Consider the following 20,000-nt stretch of genomic DNA (forward strand, 5'->3'; position numbering starts at 1 on the left):
GAATATACGTTGTGTGTTATGTCTAGTCTATAGTTTAGTTTATAGTTTTAGTTCATAGTCTAGAGTTTATTTATAGCTTATTTAGTTTATAGTTATAGTTTATATTTGTAGTTATAGTTTGTATAGATAGAATATACGTTGTGTATTATGTCTAGTTTATAGTTTAGTTTATAGTTTTAGTTCATAGTCTATCATTTATTTATAGCTTATTTAGTTTAAGCTGCCGGACCCGATGGGATCCCCGGGTAGGTACTCAGTGTCTGTGCTGGGCAGCTGACGTTGGTCCTGACTGAGATTTTCAATCTGTCCCTGGCCCAGGCAAAAGTTCCCACATGCTTCAAAGTCACCTCCATCATTCCTGTCCCTAAACACGCCTCCCCATAGTCCAGTCATTATATGAAAAAACCTAGGACAAATTGCAACAGTAGCAAACTCAACTGATTTTGTATCCTCATTATGTCCTTAGTGAGGGAAAAAAAGTCCCAAGGAATCCCATCATGGGAAAGTTTTGAAAACGACCTATATATATTCATATCGAAAAATGCCTGTTACAACATAGTGGTGAAAATTTTACTTTTAGATATCACTATAGAAACTCACAAGCTGATTACACACACAAAGACAAGAAAAAAAGTCAATCACAACTTCATTGAATTATTCTGTTTACTCATGCAAATCACACATTATCTTATTTGATATGCACCAATTAGCATACACGCCAGAACTAATCAAAACATTTGATAAAGAAATCTTTTTCTTCTTGGAATATTAGTAGATAGGCTCTGTGGAGCTCAGTCCACGAGGATGGGGCTCAAGGGTTTATGTCCGTGGGGATAGGTCCATGGAGATGGGTTTTTTTATAATAGGCGGAAATTACATATTTGTACAGCATGCAAAACACTACATGATTCTTGCACAAAACTACATGGGCTTAACATAAATTTGGTATGTCTGTATAGGGGAGGCTTGTAGGTACCCATGTAACCCATTTCCATTAACATATATTGAGGTAGAAGGCCAAGGGACCATTTGAAAAATGGTGATGGCCATATTTCCCTCCCCAAAAAATCGTCTTAACTTTGAATAATTAGGTATGTAGCCCCCTTTCCAATGAGGTAACATGACATGGTTGGTCTCATTGGAAACCCGAGGTTGTCTAGAATCAAATGGTATCTTTACCTTTGAGCTACCTCAAAATTTGAACGCGTCACAATCTCTGAAAGACAGCAATCAAGTAGGTGTCATAGGGGTAACAAAACATTGAAAAAAAACACATTTCCCATGATGGGATTCCTTGGGACTTTTTTTCTCTCACTAAAGACATATTGAGGATACAAAATCAGTTGAGTTTGCTAATGTTGCAATTTGTCCTAGGTTTAGCCTAATTCTGGCCTATAATGACTGGACTACCAGAGAGCCTCAATGAATACAGACCCGTAGCACTCACCGCCACCATCATGAAGTGCTTCGAGAGGTTAGTCCTGGCCCACCTTAAATCCTGCCTACCACCCTCACTTGACCCCTACCAGTTTGCCTACCGCCAGAACAGGAGTACGGACGACGCCATCTCCGCAGCACTACACCCTGCCCTCCTCCATCTGGACCAGAAGGACACGTACGTGCGACTTTTGTTCGTTGATTTCAGCTCTCCATTTAACACCATCATCCCCTCCAAGCTGATCACCAAGCTCCACGACCTTGGCATCGACCCGTCCCTCTACAACTGGATACTGGACTTCCTGACCGACAGACCTCAGCATGTCAGACTGGACAGCCTCAAGTCCTCCACTCTCATCCTGAACACTGGTGTACCGCAGGGCTGCGTGCTGAGCCCTCTTCTCTACTCCCTCTTCACCCACGACTGCAAACCGGCGCATGGCTCAAACACCATTGTCAAGTTTGTAGACGACACCACTGTGGTGGGACTCGTCAGCAACAACGACGAGTCGGCGTACAGACAGGAGGTCCAGTACCTAGCTGAGTGGTGTGCAAATAACAACCTGGCCCTCAACACCAAAAAAACGAAGGAGATAGTGGTGGACTTCAGGAGAAATAAAACAGGCACGCACAGCCCCATCCACATCAATGGAGAGGAGGTTGAGCGGGTCAGTAGTTTCAAATTCCTGGGAGTCCACATCTCTGAGGACCTGTCCTGGACCGCCAACACCTCGACCCTGGTCAAGAAGCACATCTTTTTCCTGAGAAAGTTGGCCAAACTCCACCTACCCCCTCCCATGCTAGAAAACTTTTATCGCTGTACGATTGAGAGCATCCTCACCACCTGCATCTCAGTCTGGTACGGCAACTGCACTGTAAAGGACCGGAAATCACTGCAGAGGGTCGTGAACATAGCCCAAGGCATCACTAAGACCCCACTCCCCCCCCCATCTCATCAGTCTACGAGAAGCGGTGCTCACGGAGAGCACGGAACATCATCAGAGACGCTTCTCACCCCAACCATGGACTGTTCACCCACCTGCGGGGTACTCGCTCTGGGGAACGCTACCGCAGCCTCCCAGGCAGAACCAACAGGAGCACAAATTCTTCTTCCCCTCAGCTTTCAGACTACTGAATCAAAACACGACATAACCTGCACCTCACTGTATATCTGTGTATATAGCCCATAGCTTGTGTAGACTTTTATTTAAATTTATTAAAAAAAATAATCTTACCATTGCACTTTACTGTACAGATTTATTTCTATGTGTTTTATTGCAACTGATTGTTGATTGTCACATCCTGGTTGGACGCACACAATTTCGTTGCACTTGTCTTGTACTGTGTAATGACAATAAAGTGAACCTAATCTAATCAAAACTAGTTATAGACCTGTTCGCCGACGACGTCATGACAAATATGTGCACGCAGACCCGAGGCAGAAAGGAACGTAAATCCTGGTCAGAACAATGGGGCATGGTACAATATATTTGCATTTGTTAGCCATGTTAGCGATCTAAACAATCAAGCATGCCATGTAAAAGGTGAAAGACTCACTCACAGCCATGCTGATTTGGCAACATTACATCCAGCCGTTTTCATTTGAAACTACTTTTAGTCAGGGGGAGTGCCATGGTTTCTCCATAGAGCCCCATTGTACTTATTTTGGTGCAGCAGCTCGCGCAGGTAGGGGGCAACTCAGTCACGTGACTCAATTGGTATTGCTGATTGGCGCGAACGCGGTATGTTTGTAAACAGCGAACAGGTCTATAGTTTATATTTGTAGTTATAGTTTGTATAGATAGAATATACCGTTGTGTACTATGTTTAGTTTTATAGTTTTAGTTTATAGCTTATTTAGTTTATAGTTATAGTTTATATTTATAGCTTATAGTTATAGTTTCTATAGATAGAATATACATTGTGTACTATGTTTAGTTTCATAGTTTTAGTTTATAGTTTATTTATAGCTTATTTAGTTTATAGTTATAGTTTATAGTTATAGTTATAGCTTATAGTTATAGTTTGTATAGATACAAACGTTGTGTATTGTTGTTTACAAATCTACTATGGTTGAGGAGCTGTCGTACCTTCTCATGAGCTGCCAGACCAGGGCCAGCGTGTGCATGGGGCTGCCCTCGTTCAGGTTCTCTCCTCCGATGCCAACCAGAGAGAACCGGGCCTCGGTCCTGCCCAGCTCCACGGCGTAGTTACAGTTCTCCAGCTAATACGGGGGAGGGAGGTTGTGTTACATTTAATTTCCTATCAAAACCTCTATGGTTGGTGTTGATCTTTAAAAGGAACATGTCAACATTCTGAGAAATCGTCTTCTCCAGAGTCAGACAAGAAGATACCAGTTTCCTCTCTGTGCGTTCAGTAGAAAGCTATCCGGCTGCAAGTTAGCCTAGCTTAGCACAAATGAATGGAAGCGGATCAACTAGCCTAGCTTAAAACTCTGGGAGAGGTGTGTCGTGAGCTGATCCGTATCCACTTTCCACTGAGTGCACAGGAAGGAAATTGTTGTGTATCTTGTCTGACTTAATTGTTTTTGTTGTGTATGACTAGAGTGAGACAGAAAGAAAGAGGGGGCTGTGTGTGTGTGTGTGTGTGTGTGTGTGTGTGTGTGTGTGTGTGTGTGTGTGTGTGTGTGTGTGTGTGTGTGTGTGTGTGTGTGTGTGAGAGGACCTTCTTCATGTTAGCTCCCAGGGCAGGGTATGGGGGCCTGTTGACCTTCCTCCAGTTCACAGGCACCTTGACCTTCTCGTACAGCTGCAGGATGACCAAGGCGTCAGACAGGTCACTGGAAAAAGAAACAATCAACAGATCAATAAACCCAATCAACAGATCAATAAACCCAATCATCTGTAGATTTCTCCTACTGGAACACAGCTGTTGTTTAGTAGAGCAGTAGGGCAGCATGTGATAGTATAATCAGTCTACACCCTCCTCAGACTGACAGTAGGGCAGCATGTTGTAGTCTAGTCCACACCCTCCTCAGACCGACAGTAGGGCAGCATGTGGTAGTCTACTCTACACCCTCCCCAGACTGACAGTAGGGCAGCATGTGGTAGTCTACTCTACACCCTCCCCAGACCGACAGTAGGGAAGCATGTGGTACTGGTAGTCTACTCTACACCCTCCACAGACCGACAGTAGGGCAGCATGTGGTAGTCTACACACCCTCCTCAGACCGACAGTAGGGCAGCATGTTGTAGTCTACTCTACACCCTCCTCAGACCGACAGTAGGGCAGCATGTGGTAGTCTACTCTACACCCTCCTCAGACCGACAGTAGGGCAGCATGTGGTAGTCTACAATACACCCTCCTCAGACCGACAGTAGGGCAGCATGTGGTAGTCTACACCCTCCTCAGACCGACAGTAGGGCAGCATGTTGTAGTCTACACCCTCCTCAGACCGACAGTAGGGCAGCATATTGTAGTCTACTCTACACCCTCCTCAGACTGACAGTAGGGTAGCATGTGGTAGTCTACTCTACACCCTCCTCAGACCGACAGTAGGGCAGCATGTGGTAGTCTACACCCTCCTCAGACCGACAGTAGGGCAGCATGTGGTAGTCTACACCCTCCTCAAACCGACAGTAGGGCAGCATGTTGTAGTCTACACCCTCCTCAGACCGACAGTAGGGCAGCATATTGTAGTCTACTCTACACCCTCCTCAGACTGACAGTAGGGTAGCATGTGGTAGTCTAGTCTACACCCTCCTCAGACCGACAGTAGGGCAGCATGTGGTAGTCTAGTCTACACCCTCCTCAGACCGACAGTAGGGCAGCATGTGGTAGACTACACTACACCCTCCTCAGACCGACAGTAGGGCAGCATGTTGTAGTCTACTCTACACCCTCCACAGACCGACATTAGGGCAGCATGTGATAGTCTACAGTACACCCTCCTCAGACCGACAGTAGGGCAGCATGTGATAGTCTACACCCTCCTCCGACCGACAGTAGGGCAGCATGTGATAGTCTACACCAGGGGTCTCAAACTCACGGCCCGCGGGCCAATTGCGGCCCGCTGGATGATATTTTGCGGCCCCCTACTTGACATCAAAGTTTAGTATTAGTGCGGCCCTCGCGCAACTTTTTGCCGAGTCGTTGCGCGAGTTGGACGTTTTATTTATTTTATCACTTGTAGGCTACCATAGCGCAGGCTCATGACAGCAACGTTTACATTAGTGACTTGGTTGAAACGTGATTCCGGAGTGATACCAAATAAAGTGGAAGGCAAATGCATCCTCGCTATCTCCTCTGCAAGCAGTGCTCTGCATGTCCGGCTGCACTGCCACTGTCTGTGTCTGTGTACTCTGCTCTGATCCAATCACATTCAGCGTCCCGTCAGCGTTTTCCCCCCCACCCACAGTCTGCGAATCAGATGCAAAGTAGGGCGGGTCTTCACGGAATGCGTGTTGTCTCTTTCAGTCCGAGTCAGAGCAGAGAGTTGACAGCGCATCTACAGTAGCCTCGTTCCCAGTTTTATCTCTGTGAGATAAATGTAGCTAGTAGCCTAGTTTCGCCAGCAGGCAGCCAGCAGAAAAATATGGCATGTTCAAAGATGGCCAGTAAAAGAAAAGTTGACTGCAATTCAAAGGTGAATGGACTGAAAAATAAGTGTTCATCCTGAGTCCCACTCCCAGCACCAAACCAATGTGACTAATATGCCAAGAAACGGTAGCTCTTGTGAAGAGTGGCAATTTGAAACGCCACTACGAAACAAAACAGTTATTTTGATGCAACCTTTCCTCAAAATTCAGTGCTAAGAACCACAAAAATAAATGGAATGAAATCATCATATCTAGCTGCAAGCAGAATTATTGTTAAATCTATGTCACAACGAGAAAAAGCAACCAAGTCCTCACTCAGTGGCATGGGTGTTGGCTAAACACAAGAAGCCATTCTCTCTCTCTGATGCATACATAATAAAATAATGTATAACTGAAGTGATGGAGACAATGTTTGAAGGCAAACAAAAGCAAATCCCCCTCAGATCGCACAGCAACCAGAATAACTGAAATACTGGCTGGTGATTTGATTAAACAGCTTTGTGATAGAATAAAAAAAATGCACACTGCATTTCCATAACTGCATGTGGATGAGTCCACTGACACCACTGAGAAGCCTATGTTCTGAAGAACCGTTCATGTTCTGAAGAACTGTTCATGTTCTGAAATGTTATTGCTAAAGATTGAGAAGATTGGATCAGTTGTACTTTTTTTTTGGAATACTTGAAACCCTTTTTTTGTGGAATATTTTATGCGGCCCAGCCTCACCCAGACTCTACCTCCAGCGGCCCCCAGGTAAATTGAGTTTGAGACCCCTGGTCTACACCCTCCTCAGACCAACAGTAGGGCAACATGTGATAGTCTCTACCCTCCTCAGACCAACAGTAGGGCAACATGTGATAGTCTCTACCCTCCTCAGACCAACAGTAGGGCAACATGTGATAGTCTCTACACCCTCCTCAGACCGACAGTAGGGCAGCATGTGGTAGTCTACACCCTCCCTAAACAGACAGGGCAGCATGTGGTACTCTACACTCTCCCCCGACCAACAGTAGGGCAGTGCAATGACCAGGAAGTGAATTGGCAGAACGACAAAATTGGGGGATGGGAGGAATGATAGAAAGGCAACAAATAAATAAAAAATTACAATGTGTGATGTCATTATTGTTACAATCCACCGGAACTCTCCTCTCATCCTGCACTCATTCGTGGTCCTGTACCCCCATCTACTGGACAACTGCCTGTACTGTCCTTGCTTGCCATTCATTTGTGTCTTATTAGTCTGTCAGTAATCCTTAGTGTACTCCCCGTCATGTTGTCCATTCCTGTGTACCTGTTATCTGCTGTTCTCCCTTGTCTGGTCTAGTGTTATGTCTCCAGTGTGTGTGTGTATTTGATATCAGTCTTGTCTTGTATTTAGTGTCACTGTAGTCTGTCTGTGTTCCATCCCAGGTGTTTCTCATTCCAATCGGTCTGTGTATATATGTGTGCCTCCCCTGCCCCCCGATTGTGGATTCATTACTCTCTGTTACTCCATTACCCTGGTTCTGTATTCTGGTAGCTCGTCTAGTAAGTCTGTTTCCAGTTTATGTTTAGGTTAATTCGTGTTTTCCCCGTGTAGTTTTATGTACCTTGTTCTCTGCCAGCTTTGCTGAGGTTTTGGTTCTCGTTTTCTGAAAGTACCTTTGTTTGTTTGCATTTAGTTATGTGTAACTAAAGCCATTTGATTATCACCCCGCCGCCTCCTGCCTGCTCTCTCTCTTCACGTTCTGTCCTGCGTTTGGGGCCTACACCCCCCCCCCCACTACTCTAACAATTATGATGTATATTATTCTAGGAAGTATTACAGCTCAGTGAAATTATGAAGCTTAATAAAATATACATTGACTTTTCTAGGAACTGTTCACTCACTAAGGCCTTGATATCTTTAACTTTTCATAAATTAACAGAAATGTATTTATTACTTCCTGGAATCATATACGTATATAATGACATCACACATTTTACTCAATAACTCTCAAACCAAACACATTTGTATGAGATGGTTTATACTAGGCTTATAGTATCCTATATCTTATATGCAAGATACGTTTTTGGTGGAGTGTTCCTTTTAACCCTTTCATTAACACACTACAAAGGGTTAACACTTTCACTACCACACTACAGAAGATTAACCTTTCACTACCACACTACAGAAGGTTAACCTTTCACTACCACACTACAGAAGGTTAATCTTTCACTACCATACTACAGGTTAACCTTTCACTACCATACTACAGCAGGTTAACCTTTCACTACCACACTGCAGAAGGTTAACGTTTCACTACCACACTACAGAAGGTTTACCCTTTCACTACAGAAGGTTAACCCTTTCACTACCACACTACAGAAGGTTAACCTTTCACTACCACACTACAGACGGTTAACCCTTTCACTACCACACTACAAAAGGTTAACCCTTTCACTACCACACCACAGAAGGTTAACCCTTTCACTACCACACTACAAAGGGTTAACCATCTGTAGCGTGGTAGTGAAAGGGTTAAGGGTTATTCCTCAGACATGTGCTACCAATCCCCAAACGATGTCGGCTACAAAACACCGGCTGACGTCGTACCTGTACAGGCGGTTGACGTATGGAGCGACGCCGAGGGAATTCATCCAGTTCCGGAACGTTCTCTCTTCTCTGGACTCACCTACAGTGGGGGAAAAAATTAACTGTCATCCAAATGAGACTGAAAATCCACTCAAACCCAAAAGAAACACCACCGTAACAACACTGTAACACAAGAGCCAGCAGTATGTCCTTTTTTCTACACTGGTATCTCCTTATGGAACAGCCTGCCTATGCACATCAAGCAAAGCCAGACTGACACCCCGGGCACATACAACGCGCACGAAGTTGAAGCGGCAGTCGCCCGTTTGTCCGTCCGTGTTCATTCGCGTTGGGTGTGCCGGGGGCGTCAATATTCCAATGTACAGTTTTGTTTGTACAGTTGTACAGTGTCCCCCCCCCACCCCTCCTACCCAACCCCCCCACGCGCATTCTCACAGAAATACACTCAATATCTGCGACTTCGGGTTATTGAGAAGCGCTATATAAATTAAATGAATTATTATTATTATTATCTGCATTATTACCACACATATAGATGTTGTTCAACCAGCTAATGTGTCTGTATCTTTCCCAATACAAATAAACCATAGTACTATACTTTTTCAGGAGTACAGTCACACTGATCATCATTCTAAAATGAATTCTAACATTCTAATTAATTATATAATAACGGGTTATACATGCAAAATGGACAATAGAACACTGGAACTGGAAATCTTAAAAAAATCTTCAAACGGGGACTGACTTCGCATATAGACTAGGCATTTACAGCTGTCCCAATGTAAATGTGCCTTCCTCCGTGGCGCTTCCGCACGCTCTGTGTGTTTGGTGGTTGTTGTTGTGTAGTGTTCATTCATTGTTCGTTTAGCAGCCTGATGGCCTGGGGATAGAAGCTACTTCTGAGTCTTTCTGTGCTCGCCTTGAGACTCCTGTATCGCTTGCCTGACGGCAGCAGTTCAAAGAGGCAGTTGTTCGGGTGGCTCGAGTCCTTAATAATTCTCTTAGCCTTCCCCTTGCAACGCTTGTAGTAAATGTTACCTTACCATACCATATATCTTATCTTATCTTATCATATCTTATCATATCATATCATATCTTATCTCATCATATCTCATCTCATCATATCATATCACATCTTATCTTATCTTATCTTATCTTATCTTACCTTACCATACCATATATCTTATCTTATCTCATCATATCTTATCTTATCTTATCATATCTTATCATATCATATCATATCTTATCTCATCATATCTCATCTCATCATATCATATCACATCTTATCTTATCTTATCTTATCTTACCTCACCATACCATATATCTTATCTTATCTCATCATATCTTATCTTATCTTATCATATCTTATCATATCATATCATATCTTATCTCATCATATCTCATCTCATCATATCATATCACATCTTATCTTATCTTATCTTACCTTACCTTACCTTACCATACCATATATCTTATCTTATCTCATCATATCTTATCTTATCTTACAAAGAGTGACACGTTCAGCCGAACGCACAATTGGAGGGGGGCTCCCCACCCTCCAGAACATTTACTACAAGCGTTGCAAGGGGAAGGCTAAGAGAATTATTAAGGACTCGAGCCACCCGAACAACTGCCTCTTTGAACTGCTGCCGTCAGGCAAGCGATACAGGAGTCTCAAGGCGAGCACAGAAAGACTCAGAAGTAGCTTCTATCCCCAGGCCATCAGGCTGCTAAACGAACAATGAATGAACACTACACAACAACAACCACCAAACACACATAGCACACACATCCACACGCACACACTCACTTTAAACAAACACACTGTAGCACCCACTACACACACTTTATAGCACACACCCACTTTAAACAAACACACTGTAGCACCCACTCCCCACACTTTATATTTATGGATGAAGGATTGCACTACAACTCGTACACCTTACTGTAAATTGTACCTAAAATTGTACCTCATCCCATTTCTGCTTTGCACTAGATAGTACTGTACATTAGTACACTGCATAGTATTGTGTATTGTATATTATATGGTAACTCAGAACATTGTACATATGTCTATACCGAACACTGTGACCTCATTTTCTTCTTCTAAATTCATGCTATATTATGTTATTATGTTATTTGATACTATCTTGTCTAGCACAGTCTCTGGAGCGTAACAGTAAGAAGCATTTTGTATGAAAGTATTCTGTACTTCTGTATGACAACTATTAAAGAACTTGAACTTATCATATCTTATCATATCATATCTTATCTCATCATATCTCATCTCATCATATCATATCACATCTTATCGTATCTTACCTTACCTTACCATATATCTTATCTTATCTCATCATATCTCATCTCATCATATCATACCACATCTTATCTTATCTTACCTTATCTTAACTCATCATATCTCATCATATCTTATGTTATGTTATGGCAGTGACCCTCACTCTCTATGTGCGCCGCGTCGATGCCGTTGGTCTGCGTCTGTGTCTGCAGAGCAGGGTGCATGTTGTACAGGTTGGCCACGAAGGCCAGGTTGAGTTTGCTGTTCCCAGACGTGACGTCAGCCGGAGACACAAACTGTCTGCAGTCCAGCCTGGCCGCCTGCCGCAGCATCAGCTCCGCCCTGTGCTCCAAGTTATGCTCCTACACAAAGGCATAGAACATAATACTTATATACACACCGTACTTGTACACTTATATACTTGTACACCTGCACATAACCCTTAGTACCATATATGACAGATGATGCACTTTTTTTTTGTTGAAGATATTTTTTCTTTAATCTAAATTACATTTGTGATTGACAATCTTTGTTGTGATACTTTTATGAATATAAACATTTATGTCATCAACATTTGTTTGAAAACAAAATAGGCCACCACAAACGTGACCAACATTTTAAAAATAAAATTGATTTGCCGTGAAGGCTAAACATTGTGTATTACTTCAGTTAAACAACTTTGCCATCTTATTTATATTGAAACATATTTTAAAAGAAATTGTATAGTACATTTTGCTCTGGTAATCCACTGGAAATCCACTGGCGGGATCAAGATAATTGTTATCCTGTGTTGTCGGTTTGATCTACCCGTTTTGAAGATTTGATCCAGATTAAAGCTTGGATTTGATTTCCCGATCTGGTCGGATATCAAAGTGATCCTAATCCAGTTTTTTGGTTTTGAACTACCCAAAATCCAAATCTGATCCGATCAGATAGGGATTAAAAGTTTTGAACTACTGGGCCCTGTACATTGTATATTACTATTGCACATTACTGTTACATTTGCACTCTGGTTGGATGCTAAACTTATTTTTGTTGTACTGTACTTGTGCTGTATAGTGACAATACATTTTAATTAGGGATGTCCGATATTATCGGCCGACCGATATTATCGGCTGATATCGGCAGTAAAATGTGATATCGGAAAATATCGGTATCGGTTTAAAAAAAAAAAAAACAATAACAATATTTGTTATATATATATCCAGTGAAATTATTAGTTACCTGAAATTATTCCGTTTTTTGGGGTGGGAAACCCTGCATATATCGGTATCTGTTGATATCGGTTGATATCGGTATCGGAAATTAAGAGTTGGACAATATCGGAATATCGGTATCGGTAAAAAAGCCAATATCGAGCATCCCTAATTTTAATCAAATCTAATCTAATACAAAGAGATCTACACAGTAGATACACACATACAAATGGTAAATGGTGCATTTATATAGTGCTTTTATCCAAAGCGCTTTACAATTTTTTGTTCCTCACATTCACCCATTCACTCACACATTCACACACCGGTGGCAGAGTCAACCATGCAAGGAGCCAACCTGCTCATCTGTAGCAATTAGGGGTTAAGTGTCTTGCTCAAGGACACTTGGACACACTGTCCAGAAGGAGCGGGAATCGAAATGGGAACCTTTCGATTACCAGACGACCCCTATACCTCCTGAGCCACTGTCGTGCTTTTCCTAGAATTATGGCACAATGCCATGAACACAGCTCATTGGCTCACGGTTGCCATTTAATCAGTATCACCTGTCATTTGATTACGATCATCTGCTGATTGCCAACCGAGATGTCTGCAACGATGATGTAATGGAATACTATTGTAATGGGAGTAAACAAAGATCTGTCCTCCTCTTACCTCCTTCCTCTGTGAATATTAAAGAAACATTATGGGAAATGTGCGCACCACCTTCTCAAGAGTCAGACAAGAAGATAGATACCAGTTTCCTCTCTGTGCGTTCAGTAGAAAGCTGTCCGGCTGCAAGCTACTGTAGCCTAGCTTAGCACAAATTAATGGAAGCGGATACGGACCAGCTACCGTATCTGCTTCCATTAATTTGTGCTAAGCTAGGCTAGCTTGCAGCTGGACAGATTTGTACTGAACACACATAGAGGAAACTGGTATCTATCTTCTTGTCTGACTCTTGAGAAGACGGTAAGTGCAATTCACATAATGTTGGCGTGTTCACATACTAGTCTATGTTATTGCTGTCACAATGTAAGTTGTAGCTCATGTAAATTAAGATGTGAAAGATTTTGGGAGAAGAGCATCTTAAAGGAACCCCTCCCAATGTACAGTTTCCTCCCCCTCGTATGTATATATTTTCTGTTAGTATCCCTGTTTAACAGTAGGCCCTACTGTATATTTGCATATCTTGTATGTCACAAATGTAACAGTACTGTATAATCTGTATGTCATGTATGTCATAAATGTCATGATATATATATCTGTATATCTGTATGTTGTGTGTTGTGTGTCATAAATGTCATTTTGAATTGAAAATGGGGGACCCTGATGTAAAGGAGACGAAAGTCTTTCTCTGGTCTGCATCCCCTTAACAATTGTGTGTATTGAGCCGTACTGTATTGTACCCATTCTGCAATCTGCTAAAGGGGAACTATCTTACTGTTTCTTTCACTATTTGTGCAATTTGACACAATTCCTGTGAGTCTATGGAACACATCTGTAAGGTTTTTTTCAAAACAATTCATTGTTTTGTATTTCTAATCAAGTACTCTAAAGCAGCATTTTTCCACTTCAAGTTTTCAAGCTGTTTGTGGCTGGGCTCCGCCCATACTCGGAATGCGATTTGAGTGACAGACCCCCACCTGTAGCTCCTCCTAATACAGAAAAAAATATGCCGCACGCACACACACAAACACACACACACACACACAGAGAGCCCCCACCCGTGCTAGCTCAGTGTTCTCTCTCTGTCTCTGACGGCTCCCTCCCAGATAGCCCCCACCCGTGCTAGCTCAGTGTTCTCTCTCTGTCTCTCTCTGTCATCATCAGCGTGGCTATTTAGCTAGCTAGCCGCTAATGTTAGTTTACCATGTAAATTAATGACTAGTCTAGGATGCATAGCACTTTCACTTTTCACTGCACATAGAAACAGCGGGAGCATTTCGGGAGCAGCACACGTCCTGCGTGTTTTGCTCATACTATTTACGTTAGGCTAATGTTAGGCTAACTCACTGCACTTCCTTCCTTGCGGTCTGCATTAAATAAAGGTAGATTGTGGGCAGTGGCTCCAACCACAATGTGTGTGCCTGGTGGCAACAAACATAGAGGGGGCGGGTGTTATTATGCAGATGAAAATTGTTGGACGTCCAAGATACGCTAAGTTTCAGATTACTCAGTTCAGCGAGGGAGAATATTGTGAGATGTGAATTGGAAGAATGCGCCAAAATGAGAATTAGAGACGTAGACCCCATTAATATAAACCCACATAGCTAAACAATGCTAAACACTGGAAAAGGACATTTATAAGATAGTTCCCCTTTAATAAAGTTTTCAATCAATCAATCAATCAATCAACATGCCAACATTTTGGGAAATTAGCTTATCGTCTTCTCCAGAGAGAGACAAGAAGAATGATACCAGTTTCCTCTCTGTGCGTTCAGTAGAAAGCTATCTGGCTGCACGTTAGCCTAGCTTAGCACAATGAATAGAAGCGGACAGTTCCGGTTAGCCTACACTGATGCTATAGTCCTACTGAAAGCTATAGTCCTACGGAAAGCTATAGTCCTACTGAAAGCTATAGTCCTACTGAAAGCTATAGTCCTACTGAAAGTTATAGTCCTACTGAAAGCTATAGTCCTACTGAAAGCTATAGTCCTACTGAAAGCTATAGTCCTACTGAAAGCTATAGTCCTACTGAATGTTATAGCCCTACTGAAAGCTATAGTCCTACTGAAAGCTATAGTCCTACTAAAAGCTATAGTCCTACTGAAAGCTATAGTCCTACTCAAAGTTATAGCCCTACTGAAAGCTAAAGTCCTCTATCATGAGTGTGTGTCTGCGTGTGTTCATTTATTTTCATTAATTACATTGCTCCTCATCTATCTAGTTTCACGTTCTCATTCACAGACGCGAGACGACAGCGGACTCACGTTGAGGCCGCTCATATCGATGTCCACCATCATCTCTTCGTGGTCTTCTCCTTTGGGAGAGATCTGGTCCAACAGGTAGAAGTAGGCCCGCGAGTCCTATACCGGCAGAATCAGAATCAGAATCAAAATCAGAAAGGTCTTTATTGCCAAGTGAGTGTGCACATACAAGGAATTTGTTTTGGGTCGTTTGGTGCGACATTAACAGACAATTAAAGTAGAATAAAATAAAATGGAATATATAAAACTAAATTAGAATAAAAATACAATATATAATATAATATAGGACAGGGCTGTACAATTGTGCAGGATGTAGTAGAGTATATACACTAAATAAAAATACAGTGGAATAGAATGTAGCAGGGCTGTGCAATTGAGCGGTATTGTGCAAAGAGGTTACACTGTGTGGGCGTGTACGGTGAGTGTGTGATGATGCTTATGCAGATGTCTGTACATGTGTGTTGTGTGCGTGTGTGTGTGTGTGTGTGCGTGTGCGTGTGCGTGCGTGTGCGTGTGTGTGTGTGTGTGTGGGCGGGCACCTTGATGTCTTCACTGAAGTTGCTGATGGGCTGTGTTCCGGCCTGCTCGAGGTGCAGGTTGACCCAGCGGAGCAGCAGCTCCTCAGGAGAGATGGACACGAGATGGTCCAGCTGCTCTCCCTCTAACAGCAGACCAATCAGGGCTACAGGCACATGGGAGAGAAGATGGATTTAACCAATCAGGGCTACAGGCACACGGGAGAGAAGAGGGATTTAACCAATCAGGGCTACAGGCACACGGGAGAGAGGAGGGATTTAACCAATCAGGGCTACAGGCACACGGGAGAGAGGAGGGATTTAACCAATCAGGGCTACAGGCACACGGGAGAGAGGAGGGATTTAACCAATCAGGGCTACAGGCAAACGGGAGAGAGGAGGGATTTAACCAATCAGGGCTACAGGCACACGGGAGAGAAGAGGGATATTTAACCCTTTCACTGAAGGTTAACCCTTTACTATGTGATAGTAAAGGGTTAACCTTCTGTAGTGTGGCAGTGAAAGGGTTAACCGGCCGCCGTGTGGCAGTGAAAGGGTTAACCTTCTGTGTGTTGTCTCAGTGAAAAGGGTTAACCGTTTGGTAGTGCGGCAGTGAAAGGGTTAAAGTGATATTTCACTGTAGTAGAACTCGTCAAGTTTCTCGTTATATTCATTGCACAGTGATCCACGTGCACACACTCAATTTAAACATTCACACTTTAACATTCACTTTAGACACTTTAACATTACACCATATGTTATCTATTTATTCCTAAAGGATTCTTCTACCTCGTTTTTGCATTTTGCATTTTCTTCTTGCATTTTGTACATTTTAGTTTTGTATATTGTATATTTTGTATAGTGTTGGTCTTTACTCTTACTTACTTTTTAACTTTTCTTTTTTACTGTATGAAGCACTCAGTCTTAGGAGGCTCATACAGAACCAAGCATTTCACTATCATGCACATGTGTACCTTATGTGACAAATAAAACAAAACTTGAGACTTGAAACTTTCCTCTATGTAATAATAATAATAATAATAATAATAATAATAATAATAATAATAATAATAATAATAATAATAATAATAATAATAATAATAATGGCTTGGATTTATATAGCACCTTTCACATACTCAAGGTGCTTTACAATAAAAGGGGGAAGGGGGGAGAGGATAACGGTGGCCTAAAACTAAGAAACAAATTACAAAAACAGAACAGAGCAAACAGAACAGAACAACAACAGAACAAAACAAAATAGAACAAACATAATGAGATAGGATGCTAAGGAGCATCAGAGACCATATTATGCCTGGGTGAAGAGGTGGGTTTTCAGCAGGTTTTTAAAGTGGGCGAGTGAGTTTGCATTTCGGATGTCCATGGGGAGGGAAGGGAGTTCCAAAGGTTGGGGGCAGCGACACTAAAAGCCCTGTCCCAATGGTCCGCAACCTGGCTTGTGGTATGGTGAGTAAGCCTGTGTCAGAGGAGCGAAGATTCCGGGAGGGGTGTAGGTGTGGAGAAGGTCGGATAGGTATTGAGGGGCGGTGGTGTGTAGGGGTTTACATGTGAGCAGGAGGATCTTGAAGGTGACAAGTGATTTTACGGGAAGCCAGTGAAGGTGAATGAGGGTGGGGGTGATGTGCTGCCAGGGTTTGGTGCGGGTGAGAACCCTGGCGGCAGAGTTCTGAACGTACTGGAGCCTATCCAGGGCTTTGTGGGTCACCCCGGATAGGACTCCATTACAATAGTCTAAACTGGAGGTGATGAAGGCGTGGATGAGGGTCTCAGCCACAGAGTCTGTAAGTGAGGGCCAGTCTTTTTTTTTTGCCCACTTTTTCTCCTCCTATTTTTCGGTATTTTCCTCCCATCCCAATTTAGTCGTTATGCCAATTCCCCCCTCCCCTTCCTGGTCGTTGCGCGCATGTGCCCCCCACTGGTCGGTCTAGGGAGCCTTGAAGTCTATCACATGCTTCCTCCGATACATAGGAGACAGCCAGCAGCCTCTTTTCACCTGGCAGCGAGGACTCTCATTGGTGAAGTGTAATGGGTGGGAGGTTACACTACCTTCACCATTTCCCTCCCTCGCTGTGCAGGCGCCCTGACCGACCTGTAGGAGTCGCTGTTTACAACGACCAGATTACCACCCACCGGCTTCCCTCCCGCTGACACTGCCAATTGTGCCAGTATGACGACCGGCCAAGCCGGAGGCACCGCTGACAGCCGGATTCGATACCAGTGTCTCTGCGGTGGTAGACAGACGCTTAGTCCGCTGTGCTACCCGGTTGCTAGTGAGGGCCAGAGTCTTGAAATGTTCTTGAGGTGAAAAAAGGCTGATTTAGTGACAGATTTGATATGGGGGATAAATGAGAGTGTGGAGTCCAGAATGACACCTAGGTTACGGACTTCTGAGGAGGGGAGAATGGAGCAGCCATCGATGGTGAGGACTAGATCCCCAATACTTCCTGAGCAGTGCCTTGGAAGCCACAACCATGAGCTCTGTTTTGTTACTGTTGAGTTTGAGACGGTTTGATGACATCCAGGTTTTGAGGTTGTGCAGGCAGTTCAACAGGGACTGGGGAGGGAGCTGTGTGGAGGGTTTGGTGTAGAGATAGAGCTGAGTGTCGTCAGCGTAGCAGTGGAAGTTGAGGCCATGTTGGCGGATGATCTGGCCAAGGGGAAGCATGTAAATTATGAAAAGGAAGGGGCCAAGGACAGAACCTTGAGGTACTCCTTGGTTGACTGGGGCAGGGGGGATCTGGAGTTGTTGATGGTGATAAACTGTTTCCTGTTTGAGAGATATGACTGGAGCCAGGAGAGAGCTGTGCCGGTGATGCTGAGGTAGTCAGACATGAGGTCCAGAAGGGTAGTGTGGCAGACTGTATCAAATGCAGCAGACAGGTTGAGAAAAATTTGAATGTTGATGTGTCCAGAGTCAGCTGAAATGAGGAGGTCGTTGGTGATTTTAATTAGGGCAGTCTCTGTGCTGTGATTTGATTGAAGGGGTTCATAGAGCTCATGGTTGGACATGTGTTGGTGGAGTTGGGCGGCAACTGCTCTTTCCAAGATCTTACTGAGGAAAGGAAGGTTGGAGATCGGCCGGTAGTTGTTGAGTTCATCCGGGTCCAAACCTTGTTTTTTCAGGATGGGGGTGACTGCAGCCATTTTGAGACTGGAGGGTACAGTGCCAGACGCTAAGGAGGTGTTAATAATGTTACCCATGATGGGGGACAGAACAGGGAGACATGACTTGATGAGGGTTGTGGGAAGGGGGTCAAGGGAACAGGTGGAGGCTTTGGATTTGGTGACCAACTCAGTAACATGATCAGAATCCACAGGGGAGAAGAAGGAGAGGGGGGGGCATGCTGGCTGGGTGGGTGTCTTTTTGACAACGGGTGTAGGAGGTGAGGAGGAGGAGGGGGGGGGGGGGGCTGAAGCTGACTGTAGCTGTTGTCCACTTTGGCCTGAAAAAAGTCCTGAAACTTGGAGCATAGGTCAGAGGCTTCAGTAATGGGGGGGGGGGGGGGGGGAGGGGGGCGCAAGGGGGCGGAGTAGCCGGTCAATGGTGGAGAACAGCAGTCTGGGATTGTGTTGATGGTTGGCGATGAGGTTGGCGTGGTATGATGTTTTGGTCCGGGTTAGAGCTTCTTTGTAAGACTGTATATGGTCGTTGGAGGCCTCACGGTGGGCAACGAGACCAGACTTCCTGTAGAGCCTCTCGAGTTGTCTACCGTGGGTTTTCATGTAAGTGCATCTACAAGTAAAATAGTCACCATACGGCTGTCCCTGTCGTCCTCTGTCAACACCACCATTCCTCCCAGGTGTCACTTCACTTCCATTCGTTTTGAGGAACAGACCAAAGCCTTGTTGATCCAGTTAACAAACGTAACGTGTTTATATTGTAGTGAAGTATAACATCTAGGTCCTCAAAATGAATGAAAGTGAATGAGGAGCCTGACACCTGGGAGGACTGTTGGTGTCAATATCTGCCTCAGCTTGCTTCTCTGCATTTAAATCCAAACTGTTACACAGGTTCTGACACTAAGGAGTGGTCAGCTACAAGGTGACAGTGAAAACAGAAGGAGTGGTCAGCTACAAGGTGACAGTGAAAACAGAAGGAGTGGTCAGCTACAAGGTGACAGTGAAAACAGAAGGAGTGGTCAGCTACAAGGTGACAGTGAAAACAGAAGGAGTGGTCAGCTACAAGGTGACAGTGAAAACAGAAGGAGTGGTCAGCTACAAGGTGACAGTGAAAACAGAAGGAGTGGTCAGCTACAAGGTGAGAGTGAAAACAGAAGTCACTAAGGAGTGGTCAGCTACAAGGTGACAGTGAAAACAGAAGTCACTAAGGAGTGGTCAGCTACAAGGTGACAGTGAAAACAGAAGTCACTAAGGAGTGGTCAGCTACAAGGTGACAGTGAAAACAGAAGTCACTAAGGAGTGGTCAGCTACGTGGTGACGGTGAAAACAGAAGTCACTAAGGAGTGGTCAGTGTGTG

The 20,000-nt window shown here is 43.8% G+C and overlaps 1 protein-coding gene across 1 annotated transcript in view; it reads right to left on the reverse strand.

Moving 5' to 3' along the window:
- Positions 1–20,000, reverse strand: part of pls1 (plastin 1 (I isoform)) — a gene marked incomplete at its 5' end in the record, with an annotated part of 36,240 nt that overhangs the window by 6,827 nt on the left and 9,413 nt on the right. Inside the window, 6 exons of the mRNA XM_084309292.1 lie at positions 3,528–3,661; positions 4,123–4,237; positions 8,572–8,650; positions 11,031–11,229; positions 14,994–15,089; positions 15,530–15,672. Of these exons, the coding sequence (XP_084165418.1) occupies positions 3,528–3,661; positions 4,123–4,237; positions 8,572–8,650; positions 11,031–11,229; positions 14,994–15,089; positions 15,530–15,672 (766 nt within the window). The remainder of the gene's footprint in view (positions 1–3,527; positions 3,662–4,122; positions 4,238–8,571; positions 8,651–11,030; positions 11,230–14,993; positions 15,090–15,529; positions 15,673–20,000) is intronic.

Source organism: Notolepis coatsorum (genome assembly GCF_963971535.1).
Source record: "Notolepis coatsorum genome assembly, chromosome: 2".
NCBI lineage: Eukaryota > Metazoa > Chordata > Actinopteri > Aulopiformes > Paralepididae > Notolepis > Notolepis coatsorum.